At 39.0% G+C, this 21,806-nt stretch overlaps 1 protein-coding gene across 1 annotated transcript in view; it reads left to right on the forward strand.

Annotated features, from left to right (window-relative positions):
• Positions 1–21,806, forward strand: part of obscna (obscurin, cytoskeletal calmodulin and titin-interacting RhoGEF a) — a 52,864-nt gene that overhangs the window by 18,044 nt on the left and 13,014 nt on the right. The window contains 43 exon segments of the mRNA XM_056773510.1: positions 377–508; positions 511–642; positions 1,661–1,933; positions 2,023–2,286; positions 2,414–2,680; positions 3,792–4,058; positions 4,138–4,404; positions 4,498–4,764; positions 4,872–5,138; positions 5,240–5,521; positions 6,081–6,347; positions 6,432–6,698; positions 6,783–7,049; positions 7,153–7,419; positions 7,586–7,852; positions 7,927–8,193; positions 8,683–8,952; positions 9,115–9,393; positions 9,534–9,791; positions 10,603–10,869; positions 10,945–11,211; positions 11,396–11,662; positions 11,796–12,062; positions 12,564–12,830; positions 12,939–13,205; positions 13,279–13,545; positions 13,627–13,893; positions 13,978–14,244; positions 14,315–14,581; positions 14,679–14,945; positions 15,039–15,305; positions 15,390–15,656; positions 15,745–17,484; positions 17,583–17,640; positions 17,745–17,845; positions 19,013–19,107; positions 19,248–19,448; positions 19,528–19,622; positions 19,731–19,904; positions 20,738–20,897; positions 20,996–21,103; positions 21,213–21,377; positions 21,491–21,649. Coding sequence (XP_056629488.1) covers positions 377–508; positions 511–642; positions 1,661–1,933; positions 2,023–2,286; positions 2,414–2,680; positions 3,792–4,058; positions 4,138–4,404; positions 4,498–4,764; positions 4,872–5,138; positions 5,240–5,521; positions 6,081–6,347; positions 6,432–6,698; positions 6,783–7,049; positions 7,153–7,419; positions 7,586–7,852; positions 7,927–8,193; positions 8,683–8,952; positions 9,115–9,393; positions 9,534–9,791; positions 10,603–10,869; positions 10,945–11,211; positions 11,396–11,662; positions 11,796–12,062; positions 12,564–12,830; positions 12,939–13,205; positions 13,279–13,545; positions 13,627–13,893; positions 13,978–14,244; positions 14,315–14,581; positions 14,679–14,945; positions 15,039–15,305; positions 15,390–15,656; positions 15,745–17,484; positions 17,583–17,640; positions 17,745–17,845; positions 19,013–19,107; positions 19,248–19,448; positions 19,528–19,622; positions 19,731–19,904; positions 20,738–20,897; positions 20,996–21,103; positions 21,213–21,377; positions 21,491–21,649 — 11,354 coding nt within the window.

Genomic DNA, 21,806 nt, shown 5'->3' on the forward strand with positions numbered 1-21,806 from the left:
GTTATTGCTGCCAAAGGAGGGTCAACCAGTTATTAAACCCAAAGGTTCACATACTTGTTCCACCCTGCACTTTGAATGTTTACATGTTGTGTTCAATAAAAACATGAAAACGTATAATGTTTGTGCGGGATTAGTTTAAGCAGACTTTGTTTCTCTATTGTTGTGACTTAGATGAAGATCAGAACACATTTTATGACCAATTTATGAAGAAATCCAAGTAAGCCCAAAGGGTTCACATACTTTTTCTTTCAACTGTATGTCATGCTAGTTATTAGCTACTTGAACAGTAGAAAAAGTGATCTGGCACTTATAAGCATCATAAACAGATTCAATTTCACTGATGTTTGTCATTTATCTTTTGTCTTTGTCTGTTTAGATGTGCAACACGCATTCGCAAAGGAGCTGAAGGATGTACGTGCAGAGGAAAAAGGCATGGTGACCATGGAATGTGAAACCAGGAAGCCCCCCAAAACTGTCACCTGGTTTAAAGGCCTGATGGTGCTTAGCTCTGAAAAAAGTACCTTATAAAAAGGAAAGATGTTGTTCTCTCTCTCACCATCTATAATCTGGAGAAGAGTGACAGTGCTGTCTATACCTGTGATGTTGGGACAATGCAGAGCAGAGCTTTACTCACAATCCAAGGTAGAGCCAAATTTACCTGTGTAATGATATTTCTGTGTTTACTGTAATAATGTCATAAAAATACAATGTTTACATTGACAATGGTTGTTGTTGTTTATTAATTATATTATTTTATTAATATATAATTTTTATAGACCCAAAATAAAAATTCTGTCATCATATGTTCACTCTCATTATCTTAAACTTGTAAATGAGTTTTTCTTCCTTGGACCAAAAAAGAGGATATTTTGAGAAAGTCTTGTTTTGTGTCCATACAACGGAAGTCAATAAGGGCCACTGTTGTTTGGTTATCAATAGAGATGCACGATACTACATTTCTTCACCGATACCGATAGCCAAATATTAAGGGATAACTGCCTAAATCGATTCTGAAGATTAAATTAATATTTCTTAACTTTCTGAATGTAATTAATTCATTTAATGACTAATAATATTGAACACTACACTGGTGATGTTTCTCAACAAATTCATTGCATTTTCCTGTTCTCTTTTGATCTTCATCTGCTGCTTTAAACTATTGACCAATATTGTGAAAAAATACTTATCGACCGATACCCATTAAACAATGAAATACATTTTTAAAAAGTATTTTTTTGCTTTAATCTTTATGAAGTTTAACATTCTAAATACGAACATTTTGTTTAGCAGTATTACATTTTGTTTAGCAGTATTCTAATATATCGTAATTAAGGATATCATCTTAAAATTTACTTATATGAACACTGAAACATGAATGCTACATGAATATAAATATTACTGCTGTGAAATTACTATAAGAACTAAAAATGTGTTACACTGTGTTATTGGCCGATATATCGGTGGTGCATCTCTAATTACTAATATTCTTCAAAATATCCTCTTTTGTTTTCTCAAGAAGAAAGTCATACAGGTTTGAAACGAGAATGAGTAAATTTTCAAATTTTTTGTTCGAACTATCACTTTAAAAGTCAATATGAGAGGTTTGAGCACTATTTATTAGCCAGTTTTGATTCATCTTATGTATAAATGTGGTCCTCAGGACAAAAAGTGATCATTCTTGATGAACTGGAAGATAAAGAGTGTTTAGAAGGAGATACCATCGTTTTCAAGTGTCGTATCTGCCCGAGTGACTACGCTGATGTTAAGTGGTACCTGGATGAGACTTTGCTCTACACTAATGATCTCAATGAGATCCAGATGATACACGGTGGATACCACACTCTCACCTTCAAGCAGCTTGCTCGCAAAGACACCGGCACCATCTCTTTTGCGGCTGGTGACAAAAAATCATATGCATCACTGTTAGTCAGAGGTAACTCTCCGAAATCATTGACATTTACAAGATGCTTATTAAAAAACTTGAAATACTAGACTACTGTTCAAACCTTGTTTCAATTGCAGAGAGACGACCCACAATAACTAAAGCATTGGAGGACACAGAAGCGATTGAAGGAGGAAGTGTAGTGCTGTTGTGCAAGACCTCAAAGCCGTGCCACATTGTATGGTACAAGGAAAGCTGTTTAATCTGGAATTCTTCAAAGAACGTAGTGACTCGATCTGGAAATGAGTCCAGGCTTACCATTCATGATGTGACGGATAGTGACGCCGGGGTGTACGAGTGTGACGCAAGATCTGTCAGCACTAAAGCAACTGTGACTGTTAAAAGTACAGAAATGTTTTGATTGTCTTTTGGAATATACTACACATTATTTCTTGAAGTCAGTGCGTGAATAGAATTGTTAATTTAGTGTTTTTCTCTACTGAGATTTGTTTATTTTGTTTTTCACATCAGCTGTCCCAGCTGAGTTTATAAAAGCTCTTCAGAATCAGGAGGTCAAGGAGGGAGAGAGCGTCACGTTGACGTGTGAGTACTCTATACCTGGTGTCCATTTTGTGTGGCGAAAAGGAGCAGAGACACTAAAGCCAAGTGTGAAGTATCACATGAAGCAGAGGAAATCTTACATCTCTCTTACAATACACAATTTAATGCCAGAGGACTCTGGGAATTACATTTGCATTTGCAGAGACCAAAGAACGATGGCTGCTGTTACAGTCAATGGTAATAATATGAAATTAATTGTTCTCATCAATAGCATTCATCTTTCATAATCAGTTTATAAAGATTTGCATCCCTTAAGGAAGTCGCACACTGGACGCGAAAGCAGCGTTTGTAAAAATAGCGTACACACCGGTGCTGACGCCACAACACAACTGAGGTCACTGCTCAAAATCCTGCCGTGCCACATAGTTTAACATTAAATGACATGGAATTTCTGTAAAATCGTATTTTATGTACAAATTAACTTTAGAGAGACTGCAAGATATATTTATCTGTTTGGGAATAGCAAAAAAATATCCCAGTAATACAAATGCATCTTAATTTGTTATTTAAAGAGGAAATATTTTGTGATTTTTAGGCCCTACTTTGGTTTAAGGAGTGTCCAATAACAAGTTTACGTACATACACAGTGTAAAAACACTTTCATTTTCTAATAATAGGCATTTATTACCTTACGTCTTGACTGACTTGATTCGTTCGGTGAATCTTCTTTCTAATCGCCTCCTTTCTGTCAGCCTACCAGTCACCTGTGATTGGTGTACCGCATGCAGTGTCGCAAATTGAACGTAAGTGGGCATTACACGGAGTGACGCAAATCTGACCAGGAACAGAAATAAGAACAACAGACGACTCTTTCGCATGATTCAGAGTCGACTCCTTTTTACCCAGGCCAATAACGTTTTTATTCGTTCACCTTTGGCTTTACAACTTGGCAGACTGCTTAAATTCGCACACATTGGACATTGTAATATTTACTTTTTAAACAGATATAAGATATTAACAGATTTGCCAACGTCGTATGAAGCCTATATTCATTTAAGTCCAATTAAGTTCATTATACGTTCAAAGACCAATTGTTTAATAAACATAACGTAGTTGTAGATAAGTTAAAATGGGTCCAGCTTGCATCGGGGTAGCCTTTCAACTTGAGCTCGTGCAAAGACTGTACGCGTCCGGTGTGCGATACCTGTGAATTGTCCTAGACGTGGCGTGAAGTGTAGAGTACATTTAAGATATTTAACAGTATTTTCTTGGATTCAAACCCATGACCTTGACATTTCATGCTCTGCATGTCTAAAAGCCTTACTAACACGTACTCTATTTTTGTCAGCGGTTCCAATCTCGTTTATCAAAGAGCTAAAGAACCAAGAGATGGAGGAGGGTAAAGTTGTACTATTACGATGTGAGCTTTCTAAAGCTGGGATCCCGGTGGAGTGGTTGAAAGAGGAGGAAATCCTCTGGGCTGGAGAGAAATATCAAATGAGGCATATAGTTACCATACTGGAGCTGATCATCAGAAATCCAGTGCCGGAGGACAGCGGGACTTACTGTTGTGCTTGTCAGGATCATAGGACCAAAGCCATCGTGACAATACGAGGTAAGTGCTAAAATGTTGTTGTTGGTGTGGTTTTCAGAAGAAAGTCTGAAACGGAGCTGATATGTTTAAATCTTTGCAGCTCCACCCATCACATTTAAACAGAAGTTAAGAAATCAGATGGCCGAGGAGGGAAACATTATATTATTACATTGTGAGATGTCAAAACCGGCCACCTCTGTTGAGTGGAGAAAAGGGAATAACTTGCTTAAGTCTGGTGAGAAATACCAGATCAGACAGCGGGGCTCTGTGTTAGAGCTAAAAATCTTTCATTTGTCGCAAGACGATAGTGGAGTGTACAGCTGCACCTGTGGAGGTGCCCAGACATCTGCCAATATCATTATCAGTGGTAAGCTGAATGAATCTGCCAGGTTGGATGTTTCTGATTCTGTACATTAAACTAAAACAGCAATGTACCATTCCTTAATGTTCTGATTTGCAGCTCAACTTGTCACCTTCAAAGAGAAGCTCAAAAATGTGGTAGCAGAGGAAGGCAAGACTATAACACTGCATTGTGAGCTTTCAAAAGGTGGTGTCCCCGTAGAATGGTGGAATGGAGATGAACTGCTCCAGCCTGGAGAAAAGTATCAGATGAAAGAAAGGGACGCATCGGTTGATCTTATCATCCGTGAGGCCACACCTGAAGACAGTGGAGTCTACCGATGCATCTGTGGACAGCAGAAGACTAAAGCTACAATTAAAATAGTTGGTAAGGATAATGCAGTTGAGATTCATCCCAGAGAGCATTGTGTACTCATAAATTTCTCATCAGAAAATAATGATGTTGAGTTTGTGTTTCAAATTGTGGTTGATCAGGTGTTCCTGCAACATTTAAGCAAATCCTCAAGAACCAAGAAGCTTCAGAAGGGGAATCGCTTACTCTACGATGTGAGCTCTCCAAAGCTGGAGTACCTGTTGAATGGTGGAAAAGAGATAAACGGATACTTCCAAGTCCACGGTACATGATGAGGATGGACGGAAAGAATGCAGAGTTGGAAATATCTAACGTTTTCTCTGAAGATGCTGGGATATACACCTGTGTTACTGGAGACCAGAAGACCAATGCTGAAGTGAAAATCAAAGGTTAGACTAACAATTCCCTAAACCACTCTGAATCTTTAGATTATTGGTGTAAGCTTTTATCCATTCCATGTATAATAAAAGAGTTGTCATTGGTTTGCCAGCTCGTCCGATTACCTTCACACGAGAGCTTCAGAACCAGGTGTCTACGGAAGGGAAGAATGCAGTATTTACCTGTGAGCTTTCAAAACCCGGTGCCCCGGTGGAATGGAGGAAAGGTAGAGTGATTCTGAAACCTGGAGACAAATACCAGATGAAGCTGGAGGGACGATTAACCAAACTGGTGATTATCAACCTTGTGGAGGCGGATGCAGGAAGCTACACCTGCAAAAGCAAAGATTCGCTGTCGACAGCCGAGCTGACAGTTCAAGGTAAGATAAGGTCCGGTGCCGCAGGCATTGGAAATTTTGCGATGTAATGTATTTTATGTACATTTCATTGTCATGGGACATTTCTTCTAGTGTATCCAATTCTTTCATTTCATTTGGAATGTCCACTTCCTCCCCAGCCACAATAACATGCTGACATGTTACATACATTACATCACAAGCCATGCTAAGGTTAAACAGTATCCCATAGAAGTCACTGTTGGATTTTCATCACATGACATTAGTTGAAGTTCATACTCCCTATTTGACATCAGGCAAGTCTTGGTTTCAGAACATCCATGGTTTTCTGGTTGATGTCAAACAAGAAGGGGGGCTTTAAACCTAGCTACACTCTTCATCTCATTACGGCAAGGACTAGATGCAGAGAACTTGTTTGGTCATCAGAATTCTTCTTTAACTCATGTAGTGGATTTTTAGATAGATATTTAGAAAATTGTGCACTGGTACATTCAGTATGTTTAGGGATAGGCAAAAACAACACTTCCACACTTCACACCAAACATATGAATGAACACTTGTCAAAAATACATGCTTAATTCCTAATGACTTTCTAAAGGACTCCCTGCTACATTCAAACAAACTCTGAAGAACCAGGAAGCTCAGGAGGGAAACAGCATCACTTTGCTCTGTGAACTTTCCAAGACTGGTATTCGAGTAGAATGGTGGAAAGGAGGAGAAATGCTCAAGACTGGAGAAAAATATCAGCTGAGGCACAAAGAATCGACAGCGGAATTGCTAATAAGGAAGGCACAAGCGGAAGATAGTGGAGTTTATCGGTGTGTATGTGGAGATCAAATGACAGAAGCCACCATCAAAGTTAATGGTATGATTGATTTACAGCAGGTTTCCATAAGCTCTGCTTTTAGTTAGATAGAAATCATCTTCATTGTTCATCTACTTTGTGTAGCTCTCCCGATCACGTTCAAACAAGAACTTAAGAATCAAGAGGGCGAAGAAGGAAACAACATGACGTTGCGTTGCGAGGTCTCGAAGGTCGGTGCTGATGTGAAGTGGTTCAAGGGAGATGAACTCCTAAACCCTGGAGAGAAGTATCAGATAAGACAACTGGCAACGAAAGTGGAGCTTGTCATACGAAAAGCAGTCCCTGAAGACAGCGGGGTCTACTTTTGCAAATGCCCCAGTCAGACATCCGAAGCTACGGTTAAAATCAACGGTATGAAAATCACGGTTAATTGATTCCCAGATGTTTAGGTCAGATTTCTCTTTGGGTGACCCAGATATTTTTACTATTTCTTAGCTCTCCCAATCACGTTCAGACAAAACCTAAGAAACCAGGAAGTGGTGGAGGGTAACACTGTTGCTCTGCGATGTGAGCTTTCCAAACCGGGTGCTATGGTTAGGTGGTGGAAAGGTAAAGAGGGGCTGATACCAGGAGAGAGGTACACGATGAGGGCGGAGGGTAGAATCGCTGAATTGCTCATCAAGAATGTGAATACTGAAGATGTTGGGTTATACAGCTGCACCACCGGATGTGAAAAGACAACAGCAGAGGTCAAAGTCAAGGGTATGCGCTAGATCTTATCTTGTTCAACTTTATCTTTTCATAGCCTTCGTGTCATGGCTCAATCTGAAGGTTAACATGAACACATTCTCATGGTTTACTGCAGCTCTACCTGTGACCTTTAAACGAGAACTTCAAAACGAAGTAACAAAGGAAAGTGGTCAAGCTGTGTTTAGCTGTGAGCTTTCTAAACCCAACGCTCAAGTCGACTGGAGGAAAGGAAGAGTTATTCTCAAGGCCGATGAGAAGTATGAAATGAAGCAAGAGGGAAGAATCGTCAAACTTCTCATTCATAATGTGGAAGCAAGTGATGCTGGGAACTATTCGTGTAAAACCAAGGATTCAGAGTCGACTGCTGAACTATTTGTTAAGGGTAAGGCATGCAGGCTTTTGCTGGGACGGCTTGGCACAAAGTCTTTCTTGGCTTGCTTCTGTGAAGTTGCATTGTGCTTTAATGTAGGCTTCTGCTTCACTGTGCTTTGAGGGTCTGCATGGTTTTGTTAATTGTGAAATAATTCGTGATTTTCTGCCGCTCCCAGTTCCACCCATCACCTTTAAAGTAAAGTTGAAAAACCAGGAAATTGAGGAAGATAACATGCTCGCGTTGCACTGTGAGCTCTCAAAAGCCGGCTGTCCAGTGGAATGGAGAAAAGGAGAAGAGCTTCTTAGGTCCGGGTGTAAGTATCAGTTTAGGGAATATGATGTTACGAGAGAGCTGATCATCATGAAAGCCATGCCTGAAGACAGTGGAGTCTACAGTTGTACCTGTGGAGAGCAGAAGACGAAAGCAACGATTAAAGTCTTTGGTATGGATAAAGTCTTGAGAGTTTTCGGTCACTAAGCTCTCCATGAGCTAATATGGTACTGTGTTACTCCTCAGCCACGCCGGTAACGTTCAAACAAAACCTGAAGAACCAAGAAGCTCCAGAAGGAGGTGTTGTAGTCATGCATTGTGAACTGTCCAAAGCTGGAGTGACGGTAATGTGGTGGAGAGGAGATGAGGAGATCAGCAATGGGGCTAAATATCAGATCAAGCAGGAAGGATTGGTCGCAGAGTTACACATCAAGAACGTCCTTCCGATGGATGTTGGGGAATATAGCTGCATTATTGGAGATCAGAGGACCACAGCTGAAGTTAATGTTAGGGGTAGGTCCAATGCCACTTTAAACATTCAGGACAACCTTATGATATCATTAGAATAATTATGTAGTGTACACCCTAATCAGCTTTTGAACAAAGAAAATATCATATAAAAATGTTTACATGTACCAATTTTTGTCGTTTAAATAGGTTGAGTGAATTCAATCCAGTTGAAATTTCATTTTGGATCAATTTGATTACAAACAGAATATTTGTTTGCATGTAAAGATTGCTACTGAATAGTTTTGTCATTGCACTCTAACTACGTCTATCTGTGTCTATACCCCAAATCACAGTTATACAGTGCGACATACTGTATGACACCCTCATGATCCCTTCAAGAACCTTGTATGATACCCTTCATTAATCACGGGGTCATACATGCAATCTCATTTCATTTCATAGACAAATCTATTACAATACCTGCACTGTTTCTTTTTTTCACTTTAACTATTTGACGTTGGTGAAACTGTATTTTCTCCAAACCCCTCACAGCTGCTGCCTCTGTATATTTTGAGAGAGAACTTGAAAGTCAAGAAGCAGTAGAGGGGGATTCTGTCATCTTTAGTTGTTTGCTCTCTAGCTCGAATGCCCCAGTCACCTGGAGGAAAGATGCAAAACAGATCACGCAGGGCGGCCGATATACCCTGCATCATAAAGGTTCCACTCAGGAGCTTGAAATAAGGAAGCTGAGAGTGGCGGATGCTGGTGTGTATTCATGCAGCGTCAGAGGTAAAAAGACCTCTGCAAGCCTTAAGGTGATAGGTAAGCATCTGGATAGAATTTAATAACTTTCAATGTTTATATGGTTTATGGGTTCGATTTCCTGGAAACACACAATATGATACAGTTAATGTCTTGAATGCAATTCAAGTCACTAAGTCTCTACCAAATGCACTTATTAATAAATACTGGTCTCATCCTCAGAGCGTGTGAGGATTGTGCAAGGTCTTCGGGACTTGACGGTTACGGCTGACGAAAACGCTCATTTTGTATGTGAGCTGTCACACGAGAACATCCTGGATGGGGTTTGGTGGCTCGGTTCCACCGTGCTGCAGGAGAACGAGATGAATCAGATGAGTATCCGTGGCCGAGAACACCACCTGGTGCTCACCATGACCACACCTGAGGAGACGGGGGTTGTGTCCTTTGTGGTGGGAAATGAACAGACGTCTGCTCGTCTGAAGGTGAACAGCAAACCACAAGGTCAGCTTGAGAATCCGTATAACATCTAAAATCTTCGTACCATGCAGGGCAAAATGTATTTTAGCAGCCTTTTTGCTGACGATAAGTAATGAAAAGACACAAATGTATTTTGAATAACTATTTATGTTCTATTGTCGTAGTGTTTATAGAGGAAAAACTGAAAGACATGACGATTTACGAGGGTGATTCTGCTACTTTAACCTGTGTGACGTCTGACTCCTGCACACCTGTCAGCTGGAAACGGAATACTGTGACCCTGCTACCCGGAGAAAAGTATGAACCTTTAAAAGAAGGAAAATGCAATCATCTTCTGATTCATGGGGTGAGAAAAGAGGATGCTGGGGTGTACATTTGTGACACAGGAGACATGCAGAGCAGTGCTACGTTAACAGTCAAAGGTAAGAAATGAACTGTATACGCAAAAATCGATGTAAATGAACATTTAATGATTATTCATATCTAGAGATGTCACAATATCAAATTTTTCCTCCCCAATATCGTGGCCAAATGAATTCACAATATCAATATTACTGCGATATATGTTGAAATAAAAAATATGACAGTTTAACGCATCCAGAATGAAAATTTGTTTGCATAATATGTGTCTGTGTACTGTGCATATTCATTTTGTTTTTATAAACACATACATGTACATATTTATATATTATATTGTAATTTATAAAAATATATAAATGCTTGTGTAAAAGTATATTTAAATATAAACATATACATGCAGATATTTCCTAAATGTATATATGTATTTGTACGTGTTTATAAACACAGCGTAAATATGCACAGTACACAGACTTATTCTGGACGCAATTAATCACGATTAATTGTTTAACAGCCATAAAAAATAAAATAATGCTCAGTCAAATTCATCATTCATTTTTAATGTGAATGTGCACCAGATTCTGATGCTAAATTTTTGTAATCATATGAGTAGTATTAAAATAATATAAGTATCAATCACAGTTATTGATGACAGTTATTGTCTATTTGGGAATATTGTGATTCCTTTACCCCATCATATGGTTGGTCTTTTCAGATCTATCCATAATATTAAATTTAAAGTTAAATTGAATTGTAGTTCAGTAGATTTGGTTGTCAACCTGTTGCACTTATGTGTTTTATAAATGAAAGAAAAAATCTAATGTAGTGTATGTTTAAATTCGAACATATGCCTCTTTTCTGTTTATTATATCACAGAACGACCCTTGTATTTCCGCGGAGAGCTTCAAAACCAAGAAGCGGAAGAGGGCGAGACAGCGTTCTTAAGATGTGAGCTATCTCAACCTGGAGTGCCGGTTGAGTGGAAGAAAGGAGCCGTTCTGCTTCAGCTGGCAAACAAATATGAAATGAAGCAGGATGGATGTGAGCTACAGCTACAGATCAATGATGTCACAAGTAAGGACAGCGGAGCCTACCGGTGTTGCGCTGATGGCATTGAGACCAGGGCCAGCATCACTGTTAAAGGTAGGAGTCAAACAGTCAGAACGAGTGGACCACAGTGAACATTTATACTAACAGTTTATTCTCTTTATACTGCAGAGCGTCCTTTGTACTTTCGTGAGGAACTCCAAAATCAAGAAGTGGAGGAAGGTGAAACAGCATTCTTGTGCTGTGAGCTCTCTACACCTGGAGTGGCAGTACAGTGGAAGAAGGGGGCGATGGTGCTGAGGCATGGGAGGAAGTATAAGATGATGCAAGAGGACAATGAGCTCCAGCTTCAGATCCATGACCTCACCAATGAAGACAGTGGCATCTACAGGTGCTGTGTTGGATGCCTGGAAACACGTGCTAATGTTTTAGTTAAAGGTTTGTGACATGTTAACTAAAGGAGTAGTTCACCTTTCATACTAAACCCATATGACCTTTTTTGTATAATATAAAAAAAAAATGTAAGGAATAGTTCAAATAAATATGAAAATCTACTCACCCTCATGCCATCCATGACTTCATACTCTCATGACATACTTCACATACTTTTCATGCTTTCCAGAGCAACCTCTTTTCTTCTGTGAAGAGCTCCATAACCAGGAGGCAGAAGAAGGTGAAACAGCCTTCCTGTGCTGTGAGCTCTCCAAACCTGGAGTTGAGGTGCAGTGGAAGAAGGGAGCGATAAGACTGAGACCAGGAAACAAATATGTGACGAAACAAGATGGATGCAAAGTACAGCTTCAGATCCATGACCTGACAAGTCAAGATAGCGGGACATACAAGTGTTGCTGTGGAAGCCTGGTTACTACAGCATCCATGGTAGTCAAAGGTGGAGTGCATGAAAATAAAGGGTCATGCATTCATGGATGAAGAGAACAATGAAAATCTAGAAAATGGTTATTGTATTTTTTTTCATAATGAGATGTAGAGATGTCATTGTGTTGTCCCATTTTGTTTTTCAGAGCAACCTTTGTACTTCTGCAAGAAACTTGAATATCAAGAAGCAGAAGAAGATGAAACCGCTGTCTTTTGCTGTGAGCTTTCAAAACCAGCATGTGCTGTACAGTGGAAGAAAGGAGCAGTGCTGCTGAAGTCTGGAAGAAAATATGAAATACAGCAGAACGGTGGAGAACTGCAGCTTCAGATCCGTGAACTCACAGGTCAGGACAGCGGTGTCTACACATGCTGCGTTGGAGTTCTGGTGACCTCAGCTTCTCTGGAAGTGAAAGGTGCAATTTACTTTCGTCATATTTTGGAACCATGGCAAAGTCAGCAAAACAATAAATGACAAATGTTATTAATTAGGCTGTGACCAAATATAATGTACAATATATAATATGTTTAGTTCCCATCTATTCTGGAAATGTATTTGCTGCATTTTCTTTATTTTTCAGTTTAAGTGACCCACGTTTTTTAAATAAAACTTTTATTTTATTTGAAGAGAAAATTTGTATGTTTGTATATTATGATTTTCTATATTGTTGCTGTTGAGTGGAATCACAAACTATTATTTAGTGTTTTTTCATAAGTCATTATTTAAAAAAGATTGTTAATTTTGACAAACAGTTTTTTATTATTTAGAAATGCAGTGTGTCCAAAAGAGTACAGGAATTGGAGATGGGAGATTTCCGCCCATCCGTGACAATATTTAAAAAAATATTTGACATATTTTATAATGTTTAAGTAACACAATGCAAAATAACAGTAGAATATTAATGTGCTGTGTCCAGAACAACCTCTTTATTTCTCTGAGGAACTGCAAACTCAAGAAGTAGAAGAAGGTGAGACTGCCATCCTGAGATGTGAGCTCTCCAAAACTGGTATTGCCGTGCTGTGGAGGAAAGGAACAATGTTGCTTAGACCAGAAAACAAATATGAGATGAAGCAAGATGGCTTTAAATTGTCACTTCTGATACATGATGCAAACAGTCAAGACAGCGGCTCCTACAAATGTTGTGCTGGTACATTGGTGACCACAGCTTCTCTTGAGGTGAAGGGTATGTATGTTTAGATAAAATCATCATCTTAAAAATTGTTTTAAAAGGTAAAGAAACTTAACTAGGTTGGTACATGAATTCAGTCATATTGACGTCTGTCTTTTCCAGAACCACCCATTGTCTTCATAGAGGAGCTTCAAAGCCAGGAGGTAAAGGAAGATGAGGCGGTTACTCTGACATGTGAGCTCTCAAAACCTGGAGTTGCTGTTCAGTGGAAGAAGGGAACAGTGCTTCTCAAACAAGGAAGAAAGTATGAGATGATACAGAAGGGCTGTCTACTACAACTTCATATACGTGACCTGAAAAGTGAAGATACTGGGTCCTATAAATGTTGTGCGGGTAGTTTGATGACGACTGCTTCTCTTGTAGTAAAAGGTAAATGAATAACAAAAATCTAGTATTTTTTAATGATTATATTTGAAATAACATTTCATTTTTATTCCCCCAGAGCAACCTTTATTCTTCTGCAAGAACATTCAAGGTCTCGAAGCCGAAGAAGGCGACACAGCCTTCTTTAGCTGCGAGCTCTCAAAACCTGAAGTTGCTGTGCAGTGGAAGAAAGGAACAGAGTTACTGTTTCCAGGAATGAGGTATGAGATGACACAAGATGGCTGTCTTCAACAACTTCAGATACATGACCTTAAAGGCATAGATTCTGGCTCTTATAAGTGCTGCGCAGGTAGCCTGGTGACAACAGCTTCTCTTCTGGTAAAGGGTAAGTAAATGATTTCATTACATGATTTATATGTTTTGTTTTGATTGGGTTCCTGTGATATATGTCTATTGTCTTCTCCAGAGGAGCCTTTGTTCTTCTCAAAGGAGCTCCAAAACCAAGACACAGAGGAGGGTAAGACAGCCGTGTTGTCTTGTGTGCTCTCCAAACCTGAAACAGCTGTGCAGTGGAAGAAAGGAGCGATAGTTTTGAAGCCTGGGAAGAAGTATGAGATAAAGCAAAATGGCTGTCAACTACAGCTTCATATCTGTGAACTGACAACACAAGACAGTGGAGTCTACAAATGTTGCGCTGGAAGTCTGGTGACTACTTGCTCCGTTACAGTGAAAGGTATGTTTTTTTTTATCAATTCCAAGCCCTTAAAAGGTGTATAAATAAATGTGTGAAACTAATGATTTAATTCACCTTGCCCAGAGCCACCTTTATTCTTCTGTAAGAACCTTCAAAACCTTGAAGCAGAAGAAGGCAAGACAGCCATCCTGACCTGTGAGCTCTCAAAATCTGGAATTACTGTACAGTGGAAGAAAGGAACGTTGCTGTTAAAACCAGGAAACAAGTACAAGATGAAACATGATGGTTCTCTGCTACAACTCCAGATACATGATTTGAAAAGTCAAGATAGTGGCTCTTATAAATGTAGTGCAGGAAGCCTTGTGACGACAGCTTCTCTTGTGGTCAAGGGTAAGCGAATAGTTTACATTTTTGACTTGAGAATCTATTTAATATCTAAAACATTTTTTTCTCACTCCAGAGAAACCCTTGGTCTTCTCTGAGGAGCTCCAAAACCAAGAAGCAGAGGAGGGTAAAACTGCCGTGTTGTGTTGCGAGCTCTCTAAACTTGTGACGTCTGTGCAGTGGAAGAAAGGAACAGTGATTCTGAAGCCTGGTAAAAAGTATGAGATGAAACAAAACGGCTGTCAACTGCAGCTTCACATTCACGAGCTGACAACACAGGATAGTGGGGTTTACAAATGTTGTGCTTTAAGCCTGGCGACTACCGGCTCTGTTACGGTGAAAAGTATGAGGTTTTTTTTTTCTGTCTGTTTACCTCTCTAAACAATCTGCTTTGGTAAAAGCGTCATGTTCACTGATCATTTTTCTCCCACTTTGTACAGAGCAACCTTTATTCTTCTGCAAGAATCTTCAAAGTCTTGAAGCAAAAGAACGTGAGACGGCATTCTTCAGCTGTGAGCTTTCGGAACCTGGAGTTGCCGTTCAGTGGAAAAAAGGAGCGGTGTTGATAAACACAGGAAACAAGTACAAGATTAAACAAGATGGCTGTCTACAACGACTCGAGATACATGACCTCAAAAGTCAAGATTCTGGCACGTATCAGTGCTACGTGGGTAACCTAGTGACAACTGCTTCTCTTGTAGTAAAAGGTAAGTGAATGTTCATTAATTAAATTTTTGTTTGTCTTTTGCTTGAGCAAACACTGTAAGTACACTAAATATATTTTGGTTTGTCCTATACAGAACTGCCTTTGTTTTTCTCTGAGGAGCTCCAAAACCAAGAAGCAGAGGAGGGTAAGACAGCCGTATTGTGTTGTGAGCTCTCTAAACCTGAAACGTCTGTGCAATGGAAGAAAGGAGCGATGCTTCTGAAGCCTTGTAAAAAGTATGAAATAAAGCAAAATGGCTGTCAACTACAGCTTCACATTCATGAGTTAATAATACAGGACAGTGGGGTCTACAAATGTTGCGTTGGAAGTCTGGTGACTACTGGATCCATTAGGGTGAAAGGTATATCCACCTATTTCTATTACTTCCTGATTTTGGGGATTATATATGGAAGAAATAAAAAAACTTTCATTTCTCCATTCCCAGAGCAACCATTATTCTTCTCTAAGAACCTTCAAGATCTTGAAGCAAAAGAAGCTGAGACGGCCTTCTTGAGCTGTGAGCTCTCAAAACCTGGAGTTGCCGTTCAGTGGAAGAAGGGAACAATGTTGTTGAAGTCTGGAAGCAAGTATGAGATGAAACAGAGTGGCTTAGAAATGCACCTTCAAATCCATGACCTGAAATGTCAGGATAGTGGTGTGTATAAATGTTGTGTTGGTAGGATGGAGACAACAGCTTCTGTTGTTATAAAAGGTAAGTGTATAGTTTCTAGTAAATTTTTGTTTGCTTAAAATAATTAGTATGAAATGGTCACGTATTCATTTTCCTATTATGGCATCAGAAGCTCCAACTAGAACAAAAGAAATCCCTCAAGCCCCACCAAGATCAAAAGCTAAAAGTGCTCAGCCGAGTATTATTGTGGAAGAACCACATGGTCTAGCACCAAACAAACAGGCTGTGGTCATTGAAGCATCAGACAACCGTACTGTAGAGCCATCAGAAGTTCAATTTCAAGATCTCTTTGGGAACATAGAGGATGAAGAGGAGACCAAGGGAAAATCATTGTTCAAACAAAAAAGAAAACAACTGGGTCCTAATATTTCCCAGGTTATAAATGAGATTAGTCACACTAAAGAAGAAATACCTGAAATTCCTTCACCTGCAACCTACATAACCGAAGAACCAAGAAAAAAATACATGGACACGGATTCAAAAGAATTTGAAGCTGAGATTGCTCTGGACTGGTGCAATGAAGAGATTTCAGGACAGGTTCTGAAGAAGACTTCAAGCATAGATACAGATGAAGACAAAAGCGATGAACTAGATAGAGATCTTCCCCAGCCTCCTCCTCCCTCTAGGGGTAAACCCACACAGCCCAATGTTTCACATCCAGACCACCATGATGTTTCAGAAGAGAAGAACCAGACTGTTATCAGACAGCCTAGTTTGGATGTTAAACCAGATGTGGTCAAGAAGCCAACTGTAGGAGGAGGACAACCGTGTGCATTAGACAAAAAGAATCGACAAATGGTTTTACCATCAACTGAAAAGAGAGAATCAGTAAATGAAAGTGTTTCCACAGAACAAGATTCTAAGCCCTTAGAGGATGATGAAATTCACCTCCTTGACAATAAAGAGACTGATGAAAATGTCACACATGAGAAACTTAAGGTCCATTCTGAAACGGCTCAAGAATTCAATAAGGTTCAAAACATAGATGAACATCAAGTAAAAGTGGCAAAACACGGAAAAGAAAAAGCACCAAGTCTTACTCCTGCCAGCCAGAAACTTAAAGAACAAATAATTCCTGTAGAGAAAGCGAAAACAATGCCCTTCTGGGAAGCGCATAGAGACCCACAAGACGTAAAGATCCCCTTAGATGAGAAAAACATTAAGCAGGTTGAACTGGAAAAAGACGCAGGATCTACCACTCAGCCACAGGAGATAATGGCACAGAAGATGACAAAAGATGCTCAAAGTGTGGCAGACAACAAACAGGCAAGTTCTCAGGTAGAACAAGATACTAAAGTCATCGAGTTTGAAGATGAGCCTGAGATGCTTGAAGCTGCCATTAAGATACAAGCTGCTTTCAAAGGCTACAAGACCAGAAAAGACATGCGTCCTGCCTTCAAGGAAGTCTTCAAAAACCAGAATGTTGATCCTGGTGGCGCTGTGTTGCTTGAGTGTGTTGTGGATGGTAAAATTAGCTCTGTGAGCTGGTTAAAAGATGGAGTAGATCTCAAACCCGGGAAAAGGATTAAAGTCGGTCGTAATGAGGACGGCCGATGTCTTCTAACAGTTTCCAGCGTGACACCCAAAGATGCCGGAATCTATACATGCATAGTTGCACACAAGTTTGGAAAGATTAGTTATAATGGGAATGTGACAGTGGGTAAACAGCAAAAGCCACCTGAGAGCGTTCAAATCGCACAGAAGTTAGGCACCGAAATTGTTGTTGGGAAAGAGGCTCAGCAGACCCTAAATCAAGAGAAGACATTGAGACTCGCCTATGATCTGCCAGCGGATGACACCTACAGTAAAATCCAAGAGAAAAGGAGAAGTCTCATTTCGGTCAGCTCTGGTAAGGCTTTGTCTGTTTCAAATATCACATATAATAGAAATGACAGTAATAATTATAAAAAGCTGTGCTTGTTCCCTGTAATTCTGTCACCTTTCTAGTATCATGTCACTCGGATTATGACACGGCTCCTGATGCTGAGACAGAATATTTATCTCGGTAAGTATGACAGAGAAAAGATCTCTCGGGATTTCATGTAAAATAAAAATTATCTTTTAGAAAACACTTAGCAAAATGTGCTTGACTCGTATATTAATACACAGGGGAAAAGAGGCAGAGAAGTCCAAATCAGATGCTCCAACTGAAGTACAAAAAAGTGTTAGTGTAACACCACCAAAGACTTCAGGTCAACTGAAAGTTAAAGGTCTGTTTTCTTGTTTTTGGTTTCGTTTTTTGTTTTAAGACTACAGAATTCTACTTATTCTCAGACTCACAGGCAGTTTGGTTCACTCGAAGACATATAGATAACTATATTAGGATCGATGTATAATGGTGTTGTTTATTCTAAGCTTGAACATTGAATTTTCATATTTTAAATGTGTGAGTCCTTTAAGGGGGCAATTTAGCGGCATCTAGTGGTGAGGTTGCAAATTGCAAGCAACAGCTCACTCCTTTCGAAGCACTGGTGGCTCTCACAGCACTAAAATGCCACCATGCTTTCTTTTCTTTTACGAAGGAGATAATGTATTTACAAATGCACTCTGTCTATTGATTGGCTGTCAATGTTTTATCATAAATCAGCTTTACAAACATTTGTTCTGAAAGTGATCTCAACTACGTGTATTGTTTTTCTGTATCTTTATAGTTGTGGTGTGAAATCCGCTGCTCTCTTACTTAATTCAATTCAGTTTTATAGTGCTTTTCATAATTTTGCATTGTTGGAAAGCAGCTTTACATACAGTACAAATAGGCAGTGGTTATTACTGTAGTAAAGAGAAACATTTTAAATTAGAAACAATAAGAGACACAATATACGGCGTTATAGTTTATAAAACTTAACTAAAATAAATACTATGTTGCATTGTCAAACCAATATTATGGTTACTGATGCTGGTCTATTTTCGAAATAATGATGTTCGAAATATCAACGTGATATGAGTAAACATTATTAATAAAATGTTATTATTGACATTGCTGAAAACTTCCAACTACAATAAAATAAGATCTCAAATTTAGAAAGATTTTTATTCTCTTATCTTTATAGTTATCGTTATAGTTGGAGATGCACTGATACAAAATTTCTCCTCCGATACTGATTTGAACTTTTGATGTTTCTTAACATTTTCTATATTCAGAGTGCAAATTCATTGCATTCATTACATTCTGTCCTCTTTTGATTGACACAATATATATTGACATTGATTATCAGCTGTTGTTAAATTCCAATAGCCAAATTGCTTTTATCGACCGATACCGATTATTGGCCGATATATCGGTGGATTTCTAGTTATACTCATTCTTTGAATGGGCCTCGACATACAGTACATTGCCTTGATGAAATGTCTATCGTTTGCATTTGTACATCTCACAGGTTCCAGCCCAAAGAGTCAAATGCCTTCTCCTAAACGCACCTCTTCTAATATAGAGTCATTCTCTGAGTCAGATGAAGACGAAGAGAGAGGAGAGGTACAGCTTCTCATTACCGTCATAATAAACCAACAGCCATCAGAAACTTTTTTATAGGGAACTTTTTATGCAAGTTTGTAACAAACAAGCTAATGAGATGTTAATCATACACAATTATTTTTATTATTGTTACTCTGCAGACATTTGATGTGTATGTGGCTAAAACGGACTGCCATCCTGTGGGAGGAAACAAGGAGGCGTTTGTACTTAAGGAAGGTCAGTTTGTGGAGGTCCTGGACTTTGCCCATCCTGTGAGGTGGCTTGTACGTACAAAGCCAACTAAGATGACACCGTCCCGTCAGGGGTGGGTATCCCCCGCATACCTGGAGAAGAAGACCAAGGTGAGTAAATACATGTATGTGTATGGATCAAATAAGTTGTTACATCATTTCACTAATCTTCTAAACGGTCTTCTTAAAGGAAATCTTTTTACTGGCTCTTGAAGAAGACACAAGAGATTCCTCTGAGAAAGGCAGGAAGATATGCACAAAGGACGAGCACAGTTTAGTTCAAGGGTAAATCAAGACCATTTGCAAGTCTTGTTGAACTTGTCTGATGGAAATAACATAAGAACGTAAGAAGCTAAATTGCTTTTGCTTGTTTGTTTTTCATGTACTCTTTAGTCAGCTGATCAGGGGACTTCTGAACGGCGAGAGTGATTTTGTGCGAGAGATTAACTTCTTTGTGGAGCACCATTTGGAGTACCTAGAGACAAGCTCTCAAGTTCCTCTTACCATCCTCAGTCAAAAAGAGTACATATTCCGCAACATCCGGGAAATTGCAAGCTTCCATGAATGGTAAATACACTTTAATAAATGTATTTCTGTGGGACAAACTAGAAGAATATGACTTGGAATCATGTAGCACTTACACCGCCCATATAAAACATATAACAATGTTCACATTAACTCTATACTTCTGCATGTAATAAATATTTATGACCCTTTAAAGAAACAGTTCACCCAAAAATACAAATTCCGTCATCATTTACTTACCCTTAAGTTGTTTTAAATCTGTATACATTTCTTTGTTCTGATGAAAAAAGAGAAAGATATTTGGAAGAATGCTTGCAACCAAACAGTTCTTGGCCACCATTTACTACCAAATGAGGAAAAATGACAATGGTAGTCAAAAGTGCCCCAGAACTGCTTTCCTACATCCTTCAAAATATATTCATATTCAACAGAATAAAAATCTATTTATATTATAATTTATAAATCTATTTTTTTTCCTACTATTGCTAGTCCATGCTGGCCAAGAACTGTTTGAAAAATGATATAGATTTGGCACAACTTGAGGCTGAGTAAATAAAGAAAGTGTTTTCATTTTCGGGTAAACTGTCCCTTTGAACTCACCCATATGTATGTCATAGAAGTAAACGGTTGTAGAGAAGTTGTACTTAATATTCTTATACGTTGCTTAACATATTCCTATTTTACTTCATAGAATCCAAATTATATTCTAAACATATTTTTATATGTGATTTGCGATTTCAGATTCTACTATGCTCTACCCAGTCACTGTGAAAGAGATTTCTAAATTGATGGTTCAAAAGTGGACTTGTTGTTTGTGTGCTCCCTATGCTTTTAAAACATTGTTTAACTAGATCACCTCTGTCTTCATCTCTCAGCCTAATCTTCCCCAAGCTGGAGATGTGCTTTACAGATGATGATGTCGCCGAATGTTTTGTGAGCTACGTTACAGACTTTGAGATGTACCTGCAGTACATCACAGGTCTGCCCCAGGCTGAGGCCTGCGTCTCAGACAAAAACACACAATATTTCTTTAAGGCAAGAGAACTTCATATTTTCAAAAGGCAGACATTGTAATACTATTTAACTGTTTTCCAATAGCTCATAATAAACCTTAACTTTTCTTTAACTTGCAGCAATATGCAAACACAGAGCTGGCACATCTGGATACCCAGGTTCTCAGTGTTAACACCTATCTGCAGAGACCTCTAGAAAGAATTCAAACATACAAGACTGTACTTAAGGTGCGATTGCTTATTGACTTTCAATTGAATATTTATTCAAAAGGTCAGTCATACGTAGTAAACATTTTAGATATGTCATGTTACATATTTCACATTCTCATTTTTGTAGGAGCTTATCAGAAACAAAGCGAAGAATGGACAGAGCTGTGGTCTACTGGAAGACGCCTTTGCCATAGTTTCAAGCTTGTCCTGGCGTGCGGAGAACTTGCATCACCTGTCCATGATCGAGAATTACCCAGCACCTCTCAAGGGGCTTGGAGAACCCATTAGACAGGTACATTATTAGTTCTCTAAAGCTCCTCATCTGCGTCCTAAGATTACATCATAACAAACATGAATATGGACCGGAAGGTACAAACAAACCGGTGATCTGTTGGGATTTTCCAGGGCCATTTTACAGCATGGGAGGAAGTTCCCGGAGTCAAAAGCTCTCAGAGAGGACATCACCGCCACGTCTTCCTCTTTAAAGACTGCATTGTCTTCTGTAAGCCGAGGAGAGAACTAAGCACGTACACTGAGGCCTACTTATTCAAGAATAAAATGAAGGTATTATCAGACACATAACATATTTTGAGGGTTGCATACTATCCCAATACAACAGAATGTACTTTTATATGACTTCTTTATGAATATCAGTGCTCATGCAGTTCAAAGGACATTATTGTATTAAAGATAGCATTATAGCTGGATTAAATGAATCGAT

The sequence above is a fragment of the Triplophysa dalaica genome, chromosome 18 (genome assembly GCF_015846415.1).
Source record: "Triplophysa dalaica isolate WHDGS20190420 chromosome 18, ASM1584641v1, whole genome shotgun sequence".
Classification (NCBI taxonomy): domain Eukaryota; kingdom Metazoa; phylum Chordata; class Actinopteri; order Cypriniformes; family Nemacheilidae; genus Triplophysa; species Triplophysa dalaica.